At 42.7% G+C, this 20,877-nt stretch overlaps 1 protein-coding gene across 7 annotated transcripts in view; it reads left to right on the forward strand.

The window, feature by feature from the left end:
- Nucleotides 1-20,877, forward strand: part of hdac4 (histone deacetylase 4) — a 246,272-nt gene that overhangs the window by 157,022 nt on the left and 68,373 nt on the right. For all 7 annotated transcript variants that reach the window (XM_064975777.1, XM_064975780.1, XM_064975779.1 and 4 more), the window contains 4 exons: nt 8,166-8,437; nt 10,072-10,222; nt 12,918-13,038; nt 17,392-17,510. In XM_064975777.1, coding sequence (XP_064831849.1) covers nt 8,166-8,437; nt 10,072-10,222; nt 12,918-13,038; nt 17,392-17,510 — 663 coding nt within the window. The remainder of the gene's footprint in view (nt 1-8,165; nt 8,438-10,071; nt 10,223-12,917; nt 13,039-17,391; nt 17,511-20,877) is intronic.

Consider the following 20,877-nt stretch of genomic DNA (forward strand, 5'->3'; position numbering starts at 1 on the left):
TTTGGGGACTGTGAAAAAAAAACCCGGTAGCATGTCTGGTGGGATAAGTGTGTGTGTCAGAGCTGTGTGTAAATTGACTATGCAAACAATTTGCTATTTTCAACACATTAATGTGTCTTATAAAAATAAGTGATGCAGTCAGTCTCTCCTCAACTCTTAGCCAAGAGAGACTGGCATGCATAGTATTTATATCAGCCCTCTGTTTACAATTAAGAGCAAAATGTGTCACTCTGTTCTGGGCCAGCTGCAGCTTAACTAGGTATTTCCTTGCAGCACTGGACCACACAACTGGACAATAGTCAAGATTAGACAAAACTAAAGCTTGCAGAACTTGCATTTTGGAGTGTGGTGTCAAAAAAGCAGAGCATCTCTTTATTACGACTAGACCTCTCCCCATCTTTTCAACAATTTGAATCTATGTGTTTTGACCATGACAGTTTGCAATCTAAGGTAATGCCAAGTAATTTAGTCTCCTCAACTTGTTCAACAGCCCCACCATTCATGACCAGATTCAGGATTTGTACCAAATAGAATGCTCTTAGTTTTAGAGATTTATGGAATGATTCCAAAACCAACTGCAACTCTTTGTTAATGGTTTCAGTGACTTCATTAGCTGTGGTTGCTGATGTGTATATGGTTGAATTATCAGCATACATGGACACACATGCTTTGTTTAATGCCAGTGGCAGGTCATTGGTAAAAATAGCAAATAGTAAAAAGAGGGCCTAGAGCGCTGTCCTGTGGTACACCACACTTTACATGTTTGACATTAGAAAAGCTTCCATTAAAGAAAAGCATTTGAGTTCTATTAGATATAATCCACAATATGTCAGAGGTTGAAAAGCTATAGCACAAAAGTTCTCTCAACAACAGGTTATGGTCAATAATATCAAAGGCTGTACTGAAATCTAACAGTACAGCTCCCACAATCTTCTTATTATCAATTTCTATCAACCAATCATCAGTTATTTGTGTCAGTGCAGGACATAGAGTGCCCTTCTCTATACGTATGCTGAAAAAGTGTGTTGTTAATTTGTTTACAGAGAAATAGCATTGTATTTGATCAAACACATTTTTTTCAACCATTTGCTAAGAGCTGGCAGCAAGCTTATAGGTCTGTTAGAACCAGTAAAGGCTTCTTTTCCACTCTTGGGTAGCAGAATTACTTTGGCTTCCCTCCAGGCCTGAAGACAAAGCCTTTCCTCTAGGTTCAGATTAAAAATATGACAGATAAGAGTGGCTATAGTCAGCTACCATCCTCAGTAGCTTTTCATCTAAGTTGTCAATGCCAGGAGGTTTGTCATTATTGATCGTTAGCAATTTTTCCACCACTCCCGAACTAACTTTACAAAATTCTAAATTGCACTACTTTTCTTTCATTTTTTTTTAATGCATGAATACAATTGTTCATTGTTGGCATTTCCTGCCTACGTTTGCCCACTTTGCCAATGAAGTAATCATTCAAATAATTGGCAACATCAAATGGTTTTTGTGATAAATAAGCCATCTGATTTGATGAAAGATGGAGTTGAATTTGTCCTTCTGCCCATAATTTAATTTAAAGTACTCAAGTTTTTTCCATCATTCTTCATATCATTGATCTTGGCTTCATATTAAAGTTTCTTCATTTTATTGAGTTTCATCACATCATTTTTCAATTTGCAGTAAGTCAGCCAGTCAGATGTGCAGCCAGACTTATTAGCCACTCCTTTTGCCCCATCTCTTTCATCCATACAGTTTTTCAATTTCTCATCGATCCATGGAGCCTTAACAATTCTGTCAGTTTCTTAACAGGTGCATGTTTATCAATAATTGGAAGAAGCAATTCCATAAATTCATCAAGTGCAGCGTCTGGATGCTCCTCATTAATCAGACCAACAAATATTTTTAACATCCACAAAGAGTCACAGCAAAATATTTTGTATGATCTCTTATATACTTTTTTTAGGCCAAGCTTTTGGAAATTTGGCTTTCCTGGATATAGCCACTATATTGTGATCACTGCATCCAATGGGTACGGATACAGCTTTAGAACAAAGTTCTACAGCATTAGTAAACATGTGATCAATGCATGTGGATGATCTTGTTCCTGTTGTGTTTGTAAACGCCCTGGTCGGTTGATTAATAACCCGAACCAGACTACAGGCACTGGTTACAGTGAGAAGCTTCCTCTTGAGCGGACAGCTTGATGAAAACCAGTCAATATTCAGGTCCCCAAGAAAGTAGACCTCTCTGTTTACATCTCATACACTATTAAGCATTTCACACACATTATTTATATACTGACTGTTAGCACTTGGTGGCCTAAAGCAACACCCCAAAAGAAAAGGCTTTAGATGCGCCAAGTGAACCCACAACCACAACACTTCATTAACACTTGACATACGATCTTCTCTAAGCATTACAGGGATATGGTTCTGAATTTATACAGCAACACCTCCCCCATAAGCATTTATGTCTCTTCTATAGATGTTATATCCTTGTATTGCCTCTGATGTATCCTCAAATGAATTATCTCAGTCAGTCTCAGAAATGGCTAATATATGAATGTTATCTGATGTTAACAAGTTATTGATTTCATGAAGCTGATTTCTAAGGCTGCATATATTAATACGGGCTATTTTCAGCCCTTTTCTGGGTAGCTTATCAGAGACAGGTATAATACTGAAAAGAGCAGACAAAGCAAGAGAGAAAATGTATACATTCAGCAGTCCATTAATCAATTGGTGTGTGTGACTGTATGTATGTGTGTGTGTGTGTGTGTGTGTGTCTGTGCTGCGGGGGTTGAGGCTACGAACCCATAGGCTTGGCTCTCTCATCCCATCCAGGCTTCTTGGAGGGAGGGTGGACAATGAGCCTGTCAAAGCGGATGTATGCAATGTCCCCACGCACTCTGGCAGCTTTCATGGCTGGGATCAATCCAGGTGTGGAAATCTCTTGGAGACAGCAGCAATCGCTAGCCAAAGGTGCTTCTACAAAGTCATGACTTAGGGGTGTGAATACATATGTAAATTAGATTTCTGTGTTTCAATACCTGTTGCAAGCATTTCAAAAAAACATATTTTCACATTGTCATCATGGCATTTTGTGTGTAGATGAGTGAGAAAAAATCTATTTAGTACATTTTGAATTCAGGCTGGAACACTACAAAATGTAGAATAAAGCAAGCAGTATGAATATTTTCTGAAGGCACTGTATGTGTGTTGTGTGTATGGGTGTGTGTATGTGTGTGTGCATGTATTTGTGCGTGTTCACATGTGTATGGATTTGTTTGACTGCATACGTGTTTGTGTGAGAGCCATCCTCTTCCTCTCGGGCAGGCCAATGACCAGGAGTGTCCCAACCAACCCAGATTAGAAGGGATCAAGTGAAAGATAACTAGGAACAACTATCTGGACATTGTTTGTTTTTTTATCTTCACTCAGCCCCAAAGCTTCTCTCCGTAGAAGTCTAATTCTTTCGTTCTGACCCATTTCTGTTTTGTAATTCTATTTATCCTTTATGTAACCAAAAGGGAGTCATTGCCAAGACAGACAGCAACATGCGTTTAGGCTAAGAGTGTAACTGTAAAACACGGCTCAACAGAAAGACATTACTTTTTCTTTACGTACAGTGTAGACCAATTGTGGATTGTATCCAACATCTCACATATTGTCCCTTTGTGCCCTACAGAGGATTGAAGCTACTGTCCGAATTGAAGGTATAAAACATATCAAAACTATCCAATGAGCAAAAGATGTTGAAAAGACAAGTCGGTTACGGAGACTCATTCCTATGAGCAAAAGATGCTGTCTTTTCAACATCTTGTGCTCACTGGAGTCACTTAGATCTGACTGTTGCACCACCAACTCTGTACCACTGACTGTTTATACAAATGTGTGAGAATTTATGTTAAGGGTTCATGCATGTGTCTACGTCATATGGTGTATGTGTTACGTAGCAGCTCTTTGTCTTCATCTCCATGCCAAGCAGTAAGGCTCCAGCTGAACAAGCTCAAAGACACCACACAGAAAGTTGCTTCCTGTCCAGAAGAGCATTTGCTACCCCCTCCTACCCTCTGAATACACCCTCAATGCCGCCTTTGTGCTCATACCCTCCACCCCTCCCTCACACCCATGCCGTCACAGAGCACATTTTTACGCTATTCCTTGATGAGGGTGGCAGACTATTATTTTTTTGTACAATTTGATAAAATAAAAAAATAAAAATACAGAACATACACATACACATACAAACGACAACATCTCACCTGCCCAGACCCACATGCTCGCACCCCCATCTCCAGCGCCCGCATCACTCTCCGCCACTTGGCCTTAAGCTGCACCATTTTTTTCTCTCCGTCGCCTCACGCCCTTTCAACATTTAGATAATAAAGCATTTGACCTTTCCATTGTGTTAACAACAGAGCGTTGGTTGATTTTCAGTTTGTAAGTATACTTTTTTTCAAGACGATTGATGAGAGATGTATCGGCCAACCCGTCAGGTATCTTACAGCACCCCCATATGCCATGTCTTGAACTATGCAGACAGATGGGTTAAATGTACATTTACATTGGAATACTTCTGACTGCCAACTTTGTAACTCTGCCCATAACTTTTGGAATTTATAACATTCCCAGAAGGCATGTATGTATTGAGTCATTGTTAGTGTTACACGTAAGACATGACTCTGCAGAATTTGTGAATTTTGTCTCGTGTAATATAAATTATATATTTTTTATACTGGATTAAGTGTAAATTAACTGCAATTGGTTAGTTATGTTCCAACATTGCCTCCATCTTGTGCCAATATCAGTTATTTTTAAGTCTTGGTTCCAATAGTTTATATATATTATTTAAGAGATTGTCAGTTAGGCTATCTGCAAGGTTTTGTTTGGCTTACCTATCAAATGAGTATCCTTTTCTGGCTCAAATAGGATTCCTTCAAGATTTCTCTGATATCCAAAAGATTTCAAATCAAAATGTCATGATATAAAACTTTTAAGTTGCATATATTTGAAAATATCTACATTGGTCAATCGAATAATGCTTTTTAATGCTGTCATGGAAATACATGTATTTCCTATTACCAAGTATTTTACGGTTTCTATGTCTTTAGTTAGTCATGTGGACCAATTTATTGGTGAATTCTGAAATGCTAATAAAGATTTTTCCATAGGGTTGTGTTTTTAGGGAGTGATATTGGTTCATGTAGAATACATTTCATTTATTATAGTGTTATTATAGTATGAAAATGTTTATGTTCTTAGCTTTATCACAGTTTTATCCCCTCTTTACCCCACCCAAGCCATGCTTATCACCCCACTCCCATCCTTGCCCTCCCTTACCCACCCAGGCAAAGTTTATCCCAACCTCCCGTCTTTTCCCACCCTCCCTTCTTCTCAGACACATGTAGCAACATTTATCTAATGTAAAAAACAAAATTTCAAAAGTAGAGACTCAGAGGCGGAAAATGGTATATCATACACTACAGTTGAGGAACAGTGGAAAAGTCATTCTGCTTTGAAAGTTGATAAAGTTCTAACCCCAATTTTGAGAAAATGGCCCTTGAATGGTTTGGTACACCTACTGGAGAGCTCTTCTTTGTCTACACCCATTCAGCATCGTTCACACACTCTTAAGCCTTAGCCCCATCCATCTCTTTAAGGATTCACATTTGAGGCCATGTGCTAGACAGAGTGAGTACGGTGGTTTATTAAACAACCAAAGATTTCAAGACTAAAGGCTGGTTTATACTATGTCTATCGACATGTCTGTAGACAGTTGTCACAGTGACATCATGAACATTCTATTGTCGTCCGACATCAAGCTTGTTATTGTCGTTATGTAAAAGTATAAACACAGAAACAACAGGCTGGTGGTCCAGAATAGCATAACTGGTGTATTTAACACCATCTGTTTAAAACAATATTTTGGTTCGTTTCTAGCTTGTTAGCTAGTTCAAATAATGCTAGCTAGTTCAAATAAGGATCATGTGGGGCAGCAGGGTAGCCTAGTGGTTAGAGCATTGGACTAGTAGCCGGAAGGTTGCAAGTTCAAATCCCTGAGCTGACAAGGTACAAATCTGTTGTTCTGCCCCTGAACAGGCAGTTAACCCACTGTTCCTAGGCCATCATTGCAAATAAGAATTTGTTCTTAACTGACTTGCCTAGTTAAATAAAGTTAAATATATATATATATAGCTAACAGCATTATAACGTTAGCTAATTTGTATTCATTATTACAGGAAAAGAAACTCACAACAAGATCAGTATTTACAAGTTAATGGCAAGCTAATTACTAAAGAAACACAGGGCAATCTACCGGAGAATTTGAGAACTTGGACACGGTCTCTTTGGCCTAACTTTATATCCTAGTTTGACTTTGGTGCAGGGCATGTTGTTTTTCACATTACCGTCTCTGATCAACACACACTATATCAACGTGTATTTGTCACGTGCACAGGATGCAGAAGGTATAAACGGTACAGTCAAATGGTTACTTGCATAGTTGAGTCTTTCGTTTAGACAATGAACCATAACTGAATATGGCTTTCTTACAGAATTAGAAACGTATAATATCTGAAAATGTAGCTAGCTAGACTATCTTACCCGAATACATGGATGATCGCTTCTCTCTCTCTGTCATGGATGCCATGGTTGCCCTTAGTTTTGAAGATGTAATCTGGAGACCAGTGTTTTATAACAGCCTTCTGTGTGTTCTCTTTCGACTCACTCCGCATCTCCTTAGCTATCATTCTCTGCTTCCACTGGACATTCCACTGATTTCAAAAATCGTTCTTCCAGAAAGTGAAAAGAATCTTTCAAAAAATGCCATGTGAGAGCGGATAACCTACATATACTGAGCAGCTCATGTTATAGACAGAATCGTGCTACATGGCAGACCAGTCCGAGCTCATCTCTCAGCATGTCCAGCCCATCCATTATCTCAGCCAATCATGGAAGGTTCCTGCCTTTTTCTGTGGCTAAACCAACTAGGCTCGTAATTGAACAAATCTGTATTTACAGATGGTATACACATTTTTTATTATGGCACATGAAAGTTTACATGTTCCAGAAGGCATTTCTGCCCCCAAAAAAACATTTTGATAAAAATAAATATTTACATTTAAATGCCTCTCCTGTGAAGTAGTGACACGCGAGATACACTTAGTTTCCTGAAAGGAGTCACATATGTCCTCTTTTGTATTGTCTTTTCACTGTCCATGTAGCTCATTGGCATCGGCTACTTCTATCGTTACTTCCTAAAGAAAGACAGTTACTTTGGGACAGTAGAGTTTAGATTTAATAGGGGGAGGGGGAAAGAAGATTTGTCTGTCTATTCTGTTCTCTGCATTGATAAACTCTGTGACCTTTTTGAGGGGGACCTCTTTTGTTAGGCCCTAATCCCCATCCGTACTCTCACTTCAGGCCAGGGTCATTGTAGTCCTGTTCTTTTCCCTTGAACTCGTGGCATTGAGATTAGTGCCCTGCTGTGCGCTGACTCAGTGGAAATGAGTGGGGATCCTTTTTGGGATACATACGGACAGAGAAGCACACACAGAAGCACACGCACACACACACACACACAAACACACACGCAGACACGCAAACACACACACAAATACACACACCCCTCTTGCTCTTCGTGAGCATACTTCACCCTTTTATCTATTCCCAGTCCACACATATGGTGACAATGCTTGAACATACACACATATTAGTTGCTCTCAGTGGTTTTGTCCTTTTGTTTGCAGCCTTTCGTCACTCCCAACATCACAAAACTCCTATTGTGGTACATTGGCACCACACTCAGCGTGTTGGTTTATCCTAGTGTGTCAAAACTGCCATAGTTAAACTAGTATACGTGCCGTGTAGTCCTAGAATGAGGACTCATTAGCCTTTCGGGTGTCTATTCTATGAGTCATTCAATGTCATTGAATGGGCTACTGTAGGACCTGCAACTACTTATGTGCATTAGTGTGTGTCTGTGTCTGAGTGAGTGAGTGAGTGAGTGAGTGAGTGAGTGAGTGAGTGAGTGAGTGAGTGAGTGAGTGAGTGAGTGAGTGAGTGAGAAAGAGCCTTGGGAAAGACTATCCTTTCTCTTTTGATTGAACCCTACATCATAAACAAACAACAACCATGAAAAATCAGTCAGTAATCTATTCTCTCTCTGCCTCTCCCCAGTCGACGTGAGAGCGGCACTGCCCATGCAGGTGCCCCCGGCCGCCATCCCCATGGACCTGCGCATGGACCAGCCCTTTGGCCTGGCACCGCGACCAGACGACCAGGGCCACCAAGGACAGGTCCCAGGTCTTCGGGAGCAGCAGCTGCAGCAGGAGCTGTTGGCCCTCAAACACAAACAGCAGATCCAGAGACAGCTGCTCATCGCCGAGTTCCAGCGGCAACATGAGCAGCTCTCACGCCAGCATGAGGTCCAGCTACAGGAGCATGTTAAGGTGTGTTTGCCCCCCCTCCCCGACACCCTGTTTTTCCACCTCACTCCATCCCTCCATCGCCTTTGCTCGAGGGCATTCTGACTCAACAGATTGTCAATGTGCTGTTTTAGGGACAGAGAGAATGGGTGTAGGAGAGGACATGTCTGTACGTGTGTGTGTGTGTGTGTGTGTGTGTGTGTGTGTGTGTGTGTGTGTGTGTGTGTGTGTGTGTGTGTGTGTGTGTGTGTGTGTGTGTGTGTGTGTGTGTGTGTGTGTGTGTGTGTGTGTGTGTGTGTGTGTGTGTGTGTGTGTTGAATGTAACTGGATCCGCCGGTTGTATTGGGTTGCTTTTCTGATCTCCAGTCCTTGAGAAACTGTGTACTGGCTCATACAAGTGTGTGACAACGAGAGAAACATTTCGCTCTGCAAACAGGCCGCAGCTTCAGCCAATGGGAGCGAGGCAACCTAGGCTAAAAATAACTCTGTCTGAAAGCTCCAGTCGACACATCACTAGCTCTGCATTATGCCTTGACAGCTTGCTGACTGTATTCAATTCTGCTCCCTTCCAGTCAACACCCACCTGTGCCACTGTCCATAGTGAGGCTTTTATCATTCAGTCATTTAGGCATTTAGTCTCACTCTTGCTGACTTCTTTCTTGAGAAGAAATTCAAATAATCTGTTTCCAAGCTATGAAACCTGTAGGGGATACTAGCTGTTGGAATTGAGTGATATGACGTCAGCCATTGGTTTCAAATCAAATACATGCACATTTGCTATTGAGAGGTGTGTGTTCAAGTGTGTGTTTTTTGTTTGTCTGATATCACCTTATATAGTTAATCTGTGACTGTCTCTCTCCCTTCCTTTCCTCTCCCTCTCCCCATCTCCCTCCCTTTTAGTCTCCCTCTCCCTCCTCCTCTCCCCCCACGTCCCTCCACCCCTCTCTAAAGCATCAGCAGGTGGTTGTACCTCCCTTGTAGTAACGTTGTGGTAACATTGTTGCAGCACTAGCAGGACCTCCTGGCCCTGAAACATCAGCAGGTGGTTGTACTGCCCTTGTAGTAACGTTGTGGTAACATTGTTGCAGCACCAGCAGGACCTCCTGGCCCTGAAACATCAGCAGGTGGTTGTACCGCCCTTGTAGTAACGTTGTGGTAACATTGTTGCAGCACCAGCAGGACCTCCCGGCCCTGAAACATCAGCAGGTAGTTGTTCCGCCCTTGTAGTAACATTGTGGTAACATTGTTGCAGCACCAGCAGGACCTCCTGGCCCTGAAACATCAGCAGGTGGTTGCACCGCCCTTGTAGTAACGTGGTAACATTGTTGCAGCACCAGCAGGACCTCCTGGCCCTGAAACATCAGCAGGTGGTTGTAGCGCCCTTGTAGTAACGTGGTAACATTGTTGCAGCACCAGCAGGACCTCCTGGCCCTGAAACATCAGCAGGTAGTTGTAGCGCCCTTGTAGTAACGTTGTGGTAACATTGTTGCAGCACCAGCAGGACCTCCTGGCCCTGAAACATCAGCAGGTGGTTGTACCGCCCTTGTAGTAACGTTGTGGCAACATTGTTGCAGCACCAGCAGGACCTCCTGGCCCTGAAACATCAACAGGTGGTTGTACCGCCCTTGTAGTAATGTTGTGGTAACATTGTGTTGCAGCACCAGCAGGACCTCCTGGCCCTGAAGCATCAGCAGGAGCTGCTGGAGCACCAGAGGAAGATGGAGAGACACCGCCAAGAGCAGGAGATGGAGAAGCAGCAGAGGGAGCAGAAACTCCTACTGCTCAAGAACAAGGAGCGTGGCCAGGAGAGTGAGTTGCTCAGAAGGACAATTTATATATTGGGGCTAACGTTACATTGTCATATAACGGGGCCAATGCTACAATACTACGTTGTGGCCAACTCTATATTATCAAAAAGTGTGGCCAATTCTGCATGATCTCTTTGTGATTAACACTAGGGATGTGACAAAGGGAGAAAAAAAATGTAACGATTACAATGCAATTTAAAAAAATATTTTTTCCCATTAAAACGATTAGAGCATTTGTGACCGACCGCCTTGATTCAGTCTTATGTAGAAACATTTGAATTTTTTTTTCTTTTACATTGTATAAAAGCAGAGACACAGAGCTACAAAATGGTATATCATTCACTGAATCTGAGGAACAATGGGAAAGTTATTCTGCTTTGAAAGGTGATAAACTTGTAATTTTACTTTTGAGAAAATTACCTTTGAATGTTTTGGTACCAACTGGAAAGCTCTTCTTTGTCTACACCCATTCAGCATCGTTCACACCCTCTTAAGCTTTAGCCCCACTCATCTCTTTAAGGGTTGATCTGAGCTCACTGAACATATATTTTTTTTTCCCCCTTTATGATGTTAGTAGTAGTTTTGTGATAACTGCACTGTGATTCAAATTTTGTGGAAGTTTTTCAGTTAACGTTGCAATTTTGTTTAAAAGTTTTAACGTTTAAACATTCACACCCCAAGCTAACATTACATTATCACCTTGTGGCTAAATCATATGCTGTGGTTATCTTGACATTATCATATACCGTGGCCAATGCTACATTATCACATTGTGGCTAAAGAGTATTATCTACAGTATCATGGCTGATGCTACACCATCATAGTATTAGTGGGACAGTGTTAGCATATTAGCATCAGTGATGGTGCAGTATGAGTGATGAGAGCAGGAGTTGGGTAAATAGTAGTAAATCCTCCTAAAGCTGCCCAGCAATTTTTTTATTTTATTTTTTATTTTTTACTTACGTTTTACCCAAGCTCTTGTAAAACACTACAGCACACTCTCCAAAGATGTCATTAAAGCTCCCCAAACGTTCTCCTAACACTAGCTCAGACATTGTGCCAGCTTTTGAACCGCCCTCACCTTGGCTCCCCATAACTTTTCAAGCACAAGGAGTCAGGGCAGCCTGACCCAACACCTCACTGCTTCACTATCAGCACCAAAGCAGCCATTTTGGGGAAAACTCAGCCGTATTGGCACCAAGTGTTTCTTGACGACAACATTGCAATTTGTATGTCCTTTGGTGCCAAGATGGCGTCCGTGAAACGTTACACCTCAGACTGTGTTTTCCTGTAATCTGTATAGGCTTGCATCTAGAGTAACGCTGGATGGTAAACAGCGGGCGCTTTGTTAAGTGCTGCAGTAAATTGCCTCCAAGGCAGTCTCATAAAAGCCTATTTGCCTCATTGGCAAGGCGTACAAATTGAGATGTCAGCACTTAGGTCCCGCAATGGGATTTAAAATGCGTCTATATTAGCAGTCATCATATTCTCCTATGTACCACCAACCCCCCCCCCTCCCGCACTGCTTCACCGCTTGACATGTTAGTCACTTGTTGCCAGCTCTGTCTTCTTTCACTAATTGTGTGTTTCTCTTTGACACTTTTACAGAAGGAAGTACTGTATGCACACACACGCACAGAAACACTTCCCTTGCTCTCTCTTTTTACTCTCGGGTCTTTTTCTCTCACTCTCTTACCTTTCTTTCCATTTCTCTCTCTCTCTGTCTCTCTCTCCCTGTGTGGAGGCTCCCCTCAGGGATGTGTTGACTGTGTTGGCGAGGTGGTAATTGAAGAGAGCGCTGTGAAAGAATGTACCTTGTGATGCCTTGTTTGAAGAAGAAAAAAAAGAAAATATTTTTGCCAATTTAACTGCCACAGTCTCGGTGGACTACCCACAAAAGCATGCATTTTCCTTCTAGGGAAACTCTGTGTAACTCTATGCTCCCACAGACTTCAATTCTGTTCAGTCACTCCTTCAGGCTACAAAGGTCAGCTGGGAAGATCACATCCGTTCTAGTATCTCACTCAGAATGACCCTGTTGTCGTCTCGATTCTGTTCTCTCGTTAGATTCAGTTCCCTATTCATTACTTCGCCACCATGGCCTATTGATTGCCATAACTCCCTTATCTTACCTCATTTGCACTCACTGTATATAGACTTTTTGTTTTCTTTTGTTCTACTGTATTATTGACTGTATGTTTTGTTTATTCCATGTGCAACTCTGTGTTGTTGTATGTGTCGAACTGCTATGCTTTATCTTGGCCAGGTCGCAGTTGCAAATGAGAACTTGTTCTCAACTAGCCTACCTGGTTCATTTTTTTGAAGTGACAAAGAAAGGTAGTACTTCAACTAAATATCACGGGGTCATGCCAAGTTGATAGTCGTGGTTGCATATGATTCCATACATAATGTGATGTCATAAAGATGTGGTGAAGATCTATCTACAAGTTGAATCCAAAGCCAGGAGGAACTAGCCTCTTACTACCACACTGATTTTGCGAGTTTAGAGAAAGGATTGAGCTACAGGGAAAAGGATATCAGTGTAACGATCAGGCTGGTTCTACAAGGCTAAGGAGGAATCATATCTGTAGAAGGAAACGGAATGACACGTGTTCCCCCTGGCTGTTTTGACACGAATGACACGTCCTCTAAATGTTGTAGTCCCTAACCCTTGGCTTCTCGATCATCTCTCCCAGGTGCGGTGGCCAGCACGGAGGTCAAGATGCGGCTGCAGGAGTTTGTCCTGAACAAGAAGAAAGCCCTGGCTCAGCGCAGCCTCAACCACTGCATGAACACTGACCCACGCTACTGGTACGGGTGAGTATCATACCCACACCCCACATCCTTACCCAACCATAGGATAAGCCTTACTTGATTATGGTGGCACCATGCTGATGCCGAAGGATGGCATGCTGTAGATCTTTGTTCTTCATGGATGCTGCACAGTCTTATAACCCAAAATTCACCTCTATCCTCTGTAGATCTTAACTAATATGATAAGTACAGTGGCGATTTAGCATGTACATGGGGCAAACTCCCCCCAAAAATGTTTTATGCATGCCAGCAATGCCACAACACTAAACAATAGATTAATTGTACTATAATTGTGACAAACGGTGCCCACAAACTTAGGGCCTACATAAATCTGTCCCAACAACGGAGTCACAACAGCAGTCTCAATACCTTACAACTGCTACACCTGGCTATCAGCGGATCTTTGTCTGGCAGTGAAACAGTTAATTCAGCTTCATTTACTGTCTTTAAAAAAACATAGCTGATCTGTCTGACTTGCTTTAACAAATGTGGTTTCTACTGACAATTGAGATGTACAAACTATAGCATAAGGGGTGACGAGCGGATAAGAGGCCATCCGTAATTTCAATTAAGAAGTTAATGAGCGCGATAGGACGGACTTAGTCAATATATCTATTTGTTCAACACTTTTGAAATGTACAGCGACAGAGTTCAGAACATGGGCCATTCTTACAGTATTCTTCTTGTACAGCAAGTCAGAACCGTAGGATAAATAAAGGGGGCCTATAAGCAGACAATGAAAGCTCTTACAATATTCAATGATGACATTTCTCTAAAACAGATTATAGGCTACATGTGCACCACCAAGTCAGAACAGTAGGCTAAATTATGAGAGGAAAATGGACCAAATTAGTAGCACATGGGCTACTAACAGCTTACTACACAACATACACTTAATATGACTTTCTTAGCTACAGTATACATGTCTCCCTGGCATGTTACATAATTTATGCAGCAGCATACAATACATTTTTTGACTCACGTTGTTGTGCTGTGCTCACTTGAACAGGAAGGTGGCGCGGTGGTCCTTCGTGGGCAAATCTTTTCATCAAACCATGTCATCAAAGTCTGTCATTCGCTGGATTTGTGGTACTTTCAAGACAACTTGGACTTGTTTTCTTCCGAGTTCCCAGTTGTCTTGAACTCACTGAAATCTGAGATTTCCCAGTTCTGAGTTTCCAGTTGTTTTGTAAGCGGAAAGAAGTCATGATGGATTGACAGCATGGCCAATGTTGAATGTTTATCCTTTTAAGCCCACTCCGCTAGATAGCAGGCTAATGATTGCCTTGCAATGCTTGCAGTTAGCTACTGATTCCTTCCAAACCACTCATTGTTGAATTTGCAATTTCCAACTTGTTGTGTAATTATTTATGTCCAATAGCCGATGAGCACCGATACGTTTTATGTATAATTTCTCTTCATTATTTCTGTTCATATGCCAAGGTTGGAGAAGGATTTGCTAGTTGATTGTCGACTTGATTCATGATGATGACTGATAGCTTGCTACCTAAGATTTTGAAAGTATGAGTCCAATCAAATCTACGGTAGATATAAAGTGATTTGACGTCATTTTATCTGTGGACAATGACCTTGAGCCTTCTTGGATGGGCACTTCTAATGTAACTCTATGGCAGCACCCAAGTGGGTTGAATTTTTCGATTTCTTCCCATTGATTTTGCGAGCCATTCACAGCCCAACTAGAGAACATTACCAACCCCTGCGCTCCGTATTTTCCACTGGCTGCCCGACCACCACAGAAAGCACTGTGCTAAGCTGAAACATCTGCAAAAGAGACCATGTTTGTATGCGGCTTTATTAACTGAATGATTATGTTGATTATTTTTTTTAACATTGTTTGCAAACACGTATTAGTGCCAAAACAACATGCAAAACAGGCACACACAAAAAAAATCTAAAATGAAATCAAAGTTAGCTAAACAGTTGGGGCCCTGCCCTGAATGATGGGTCGCCACTGGATAAGTATGCAATATGGTAATAGCTCCATCTTTCATAGGAACCCATAGAATTTCTCCATATTGCTTGCAGCTTAAGCAATCCTTCCAGATCTACACAAGTGTTCAACAGGGATGGGGCTAAGGGTCTATTTAGGATCGGGTTCTACTGTCTGTGCCACTGACCAAATCTACTATTCAGGACCGAATTCTGACTTGAAATGTGTGCGTGACTTGGGTGCCTTCACCCGAGTTGAATATTTAGTGCTTTTCTCATCAGACTTTTAGTCTATTCTGTATTTTTCTTTTTAACCCATCGACTTGTTTGAATTGAAGTACATTGTTGAAGGAATGAGGTTCTGTACAAAGTAATGGGCTCCTGTTTGTAGTTTGTGATTGACAGTTTCCTGTCTTTAAGTAGTTGGTGCATTTGAAGAGAGGGAAGAGAAGAGAGGATGCCACCTCTCCGCTCTGTAAATATTTGAACACTACGTTTTTCTCAAGCAAAAGATAAGGTGGTGAATGGGAGACGACAGGAAAGGACTCATTTCCTCTCTCTCTCACTCTCCTTATCTCTCTTGCTCTCTTGTTCTGTCTCCTTCACGCTCTGCCTCCCTCTGCAGTATGTCTATCCTGGATTTTGCACCCTATCCTTCTCTCCCTGGTCCCTCACTCTCTCTCTACATCTCCTCTCTCTCTCCCCCATTTTTTGTCTTGCTGCCCTCCCCCCTCTTTCTTCATCCATCGGCCATACCTCTCCATCCAAACTCTTTCACCCCTCCTTCCCGCCCTCTCTCCCCTCCTCTCTCTGCTCTCACCTGTCCTCACACAGACGCCTAACCCATCACCCGGCACCTCGGCTGTCGCCCTCTGATAAGGGGGGAATGAGAGGGGGCACAGAAAAGGCTTTCAGAGGCAACACCTGATGAATATTAACACACCGGCACCACACTTTTTCTCTCTCTCTCTCTCCGTTTCTCTCTCTCTCTCTCTCTCTCTCTCTCTCTCTCTCTCTCTCTCTCTCTCACTCCCCCTCTCTTTTCTTCCACTTCCCTCCCTCTTTCTCTCTCTTGCTCTTTCTCTCTCCCAACCTTTCCTCCATGCACTGCTGCACCTTTTCTTGAGGCGAGATCTGTGGATTGGGAGATGGAAAAATTACTCTCTATTTCTCTCTCTTTCTTTGAGGGGTTGGGGGTGTTCACAGACTTGTCTCTAACGCATTTGATGTTGTGTGTTTGTGCTGGTTTGTGGTAGGCTTCTGTTTTTCCATAGGTTGATGAGTGTGTTTTTGTGAAAAATTGTTCTCTGCTAGCCACGGCCTAAGTTTTGACACCAGTAGTCATGGTTAAGTCCTTGAGAGGACTGCGTGGAGAAAAGTTTATTTCCCCATTGGTGTCTTCCTTGTCAAAGTTATTTGTAAGTGAGGCTGTGGCTAGTCCAATGATTGGCCAGTGCCGACATCTGCTCTTCCCATTAACAACTATGAAGCCCCGCTCATTTTATTGATGAATGACACGTTCTCTATTGATTTAGCTAAGAGATGAATTTCACTTGACGGCTTTATAGGAATTTTACATTATTTTGTTTACTCTTTACTTGTTTGTTACCCACGTACCGTAAAAATCAGCATTCACATAAATCAATAGCAGCCACATAAAATGGAAAATGGACACAGAGACAGACAGGTACACACAATTTTTTAATGGTAGCTTAGGATAGATGGATACTCAGTAACAGACAGACAGGCAGACAGATACCTGATGCCTGATTCCCCCTCACACCCCTCACACACTAGCCACAGCAACTGGCACGGACCATTGTTACCCAGTCAGAGAGACTGGCACAGACAGATGGGCAACTTCAGCAGATCTTACACACACTAGCAGGTCCATGCAGCAGTCGTAGCTTTTATGGCTCCATCAGATCTGTTTCAGCTTATTGCCCTGTCAGAGCAGGTTTGTTTGCAAACACAGGGTGCCGCACCACTTCAGGCTCGGCACTTGCATTGTGGGTAATCTGAGATGGCATGCAAAGTGCCGGGCCATAAATAAAAAGGTCGGCCTGAGAGCAGGTTTCGTCTGGTGGGAAGGGAACTGGGAATCCTGTGTTTGTGTGTGTGACTTTTCAATAATGGCCCCATTGTGCCTTGATGCTTCTTGAAGAGCAGATTTTACGATGACAAGAAATAATTGAACAGCTGAATTTCGATTTTTCAACATCTTCTTGCATGTTGATGATTATCCGTCATACTGTGTACAATTGTTAAATGTATTTATCTACAATGGGGAATTATCTTAGTTCCAATTACCAGACGTCCTCTGCCTCAGAAGTCAAGGTCGACCTTTGCTCCTTTTGAAGGAGCCAAATTAAATACTGTCAATGTGTATTTGTCTCCCTTCTGTAGGAAGACCCAGCACAGCTCCCTGGATCAGAGCTCTCCTCCCCAGACAGGGATGTCCCCTTACAGCCACGCCATCCTGGGGATGTACGACCCCAAAGACGACTTTCCTCTCCGCAAGACAGGTAGGACTCCTTCACCTGACCCCTGAGCGCTTTTCACTTCGGATTGAACTATCGCTGTTTTTTTTGTGTTGCTTTCACTTGGCTGTGTTTGAATATAACAAAAAAAAAAAAAAAAAGCTCTTCCCTGTCTAACTTCCTCTTTCCACACTGTAACTCATCTAAAAGTGTGTTCGCTAAAGTCATAGTGGCTAGTTAAAAGCGATATGGTGGCGGATCAGCAAGAGGAAATGGGTCCAAAATAATTGAGACATAAAAAAATGTCCAGTAGACGTAGCCAACTGTGTTACCTTGTGACAGTTGCCATGGGTGACACAACTGTTGACACCAGTGACGCACTGCAGGGCAATTTCCCCCTAGTTCCCTGCGGCCTTTGCTTCTGCATCATTAGCAGTGTCGTGTGTAGAGCATTGTAGTGTTGGGGCAGATAATATATGACAGTGGGGTAGATTATCAATCCAGGTTACTACTACGTTTCACCTATGATCTTTGACATTTGAGAGCTCATTCGTGACCTTATAAGGAGAGTAATTTCAGCATTTCTGCTGTGTTCCTTTTCTTATTTCCATTCTATATTTATAAAGGTTCCCGTTGTTAAGGGGATATATTTTCATTGAAGAAAGACATGGGTCAAAAAGTCCAGTAGGGTTTTATATATCATCACCAACATCAGAACACTGTTGACATGAGAATCACAAGAAAACTAAAAGGCTGTCTAAGGAACACGCAGAGTCTGGTACCACAGCAGCACTGGTTGGAGATTTCCTGTTTCAAAGCCTTTGAGAAACTCTTGGTTGTGTAAAACTCGGCGCAGAGTCCCCTGCCTGTAATGTGGGGTCTAGGCGGTGATTATTCACTCGGCGTCTGCGCTCGTTTGGCCGCGTCTGTCCCGGCTCGCCCAGCTGGAGATCAACCTCTGTGTGCTCTGGGCCACCGACAGCCCTGCCGCCCATGGGGATGTGGACAGGAATGCATTATCCTGCAGGGGTAATCATTAGTGCAACTAAAACCAGTTCTTCTATTGGACAAACTCCGGTTGGTCGCACCCCTTTTTGTTCCGTTTGCTTCCGTTTTAAGAAACGTTTTGCAACAGAATCAGTGTAAATAAGCACCCCTGGCGACGAGCGGGAACGTCGTGACAGAAATATTTATCATCTCTTTTCTAGCCTTCCATTGAAACCTCATTACCCTCTGCATGTTTTTATTTTTTTTAAACAGTTTTTTTATATCTGCGTTCAGCTGTTATTAAACCACTCACGGGTGAAGACGGCGGCGTGTGTCATTACCGCCTTTTGCGACGCTACTTCTCTCCGCTCTGCCGGCGGAGGCTGCAAATGTTTTGTGCCGTCTTATCGCGTTTCCGAGGAGGCTTCGTCTGTCTTTAATGTCAGAGGGAAAATGTCACCGTGCTCATCCGTGTCTCCTTCTCTCCCTCGTATCAACCTCGTATCTCTAATATGGAGATTTTACAGTTGGAACGTGGGGAATCTAAAACCCCCCAACTGTATTTTAAACGTCGTTGCTGCAAGTGTAGGAGGTAATTGATAAGCGATGCCCATGATAAATAACTAGCTTCTAAGATATACATTGTTTTACTGTAGATACTGTAGATATATTCGACAACAATGAGATATTGGTCATAAAATATGTGTGAACTTATATTCGGATCAAATATCACACAGATAGCGTCCATTTCAGCATATTGAGATGCTAGTTAATCAGATTTTAGGTAATGCATCAACTGACCCTCAGCGAACAGATTCAAGTTATCAAACCGAAAATCTGGTCTCCTGCTCTTTTGTTCAGCGCTGATTTGAAGATCACGGACAGGAATAGAAGCTAACGAGGAGTAGACAAAGTACCAAAGAAGTCTCCTTTCTTTTATGTAGATCCACTCAGAATTCAGGAAACTAGCGTAGAATGAGCATCTCCATGTTCATCTTCATGATAATGATGCTCATTCAGGCATCAAACCGTACGATAATCACAGCCCATTCACAATGTGAAGAGGAGTCTCTTCAGTTTCCTGGAGTAGCTCTGTTTGACTCACTTGATCGTGCCTGTCTTACTCAATCGTGTCTGTGGTACTACAGCGACTGGACCATCTCTATCGCTGGAGCGACGTTATTTTTCACCATGTTTGTGGAGAAACTGAAGTGAAAAAAATGTCTCGTTTCCTTGATGTTTCAATGTGAACTTTCAATGTGCACTGAAGAAATGAGAAACCACGACTAAAGCCTAGCTGTGGAGTTTGATTTCACAGACAGTGATATTGTTTATTGTGATTTTTGCTGCCTCTGAGATAACGTTAAAACTTCATTCACATAGATAGACATTCCAGAGAGAGAGAGAGAGAGAGAGAGAGAGAGAGAGAGACTGCTAGAGTCAGCAGTGGGCCCCTGCAGTGAGTCGTTTGGCGTGGCAGCATTAACACCCTTCAAAGTCACCGCGTCCCGGGGTGAACCCCCACAGGCTCCTCCAGCCTGCAGGGCAGACAGGCCATAAGCCCCTGGTTCTGCCTGCATCAACACTTTACCCCCACCATCTCTCCTCTGAGCGTGAGAGAACCGAGAAAACCCTGGCACGGCAGGCAAACCTCCATCCATCCACCCATCCATCCCCTTCTCAGCCCTTTCTCCACTCCTGGTTGCCAGCCACGTCCTTTGGCCTAGGCCCGCTTGGACTGCTTGAGCCACTGTCCACCAAACCGCAAATAAAGCTCAGCGCCGAAAGGCCCAATGGCAAATTTGACGTCTCTCATATTTTATGTCTCATCTTTCCTTGGAACTTTAGTGAGTGTATTATTTATTCTGCAGTGTTGCAGTGTTTTACAGGGGGACACATGCGTTTTATGTGGTGCCTGTTCTAGGCCGATTTTTACTGAAGCGCGACAGGAGAGATGTGAATGCTAATGCAGCGTTTGCATCTAATCTGTTAATCAAACGAGTGCGTCGACGCGTCTGTAGCTCGACCCGCCTTCATCTGTCTCACTTATAAAGCTGGTTATACGACTGTCGTCATCATCAAGCATGAAACTCCAGCATTATCTCCCATTTTCTATCCAAAGTTCTAATGTACGTTCTCTAATACCCGGGCACCAATATAATAACAATACACTGTATACCATTTAGTAGACCCTTTCATCCAAACTGACTTACAGTACAGTCATTCTTTACGTATGAGTGGTCCCGGGAATTGAACCCACTATCCTGGCATTGCAAGCCCCACGCTCTACCAAACACGAGCTACAGAGACTCTCTTCCCCCCCCCCCCCCTCTGGCACATTCTCGCAAAATCCTATGCTACAGTATCTGCCGGCAAAACCACGAATAAACACATCACCCATCTATGGCTAGTTTACGCCAAGACA

The sequence above is a fragment of the Oncorhynchus masou genome, chromosome 10, assembly GCF_036934945.1.
Source record: "Oncorhynchus masou masou isolate Uvic2021 chromosome 10, UVic_Omas_1.1, whole genome shotgun sequence".
NCBI classification, from domain to species: domain Eukaryota; kingdom Metazoa; phylum Chordata; class Actinopteri; order Salmoniformes; family Salmonidae; genus Oncorhynchus; species Oncorhynchus masou.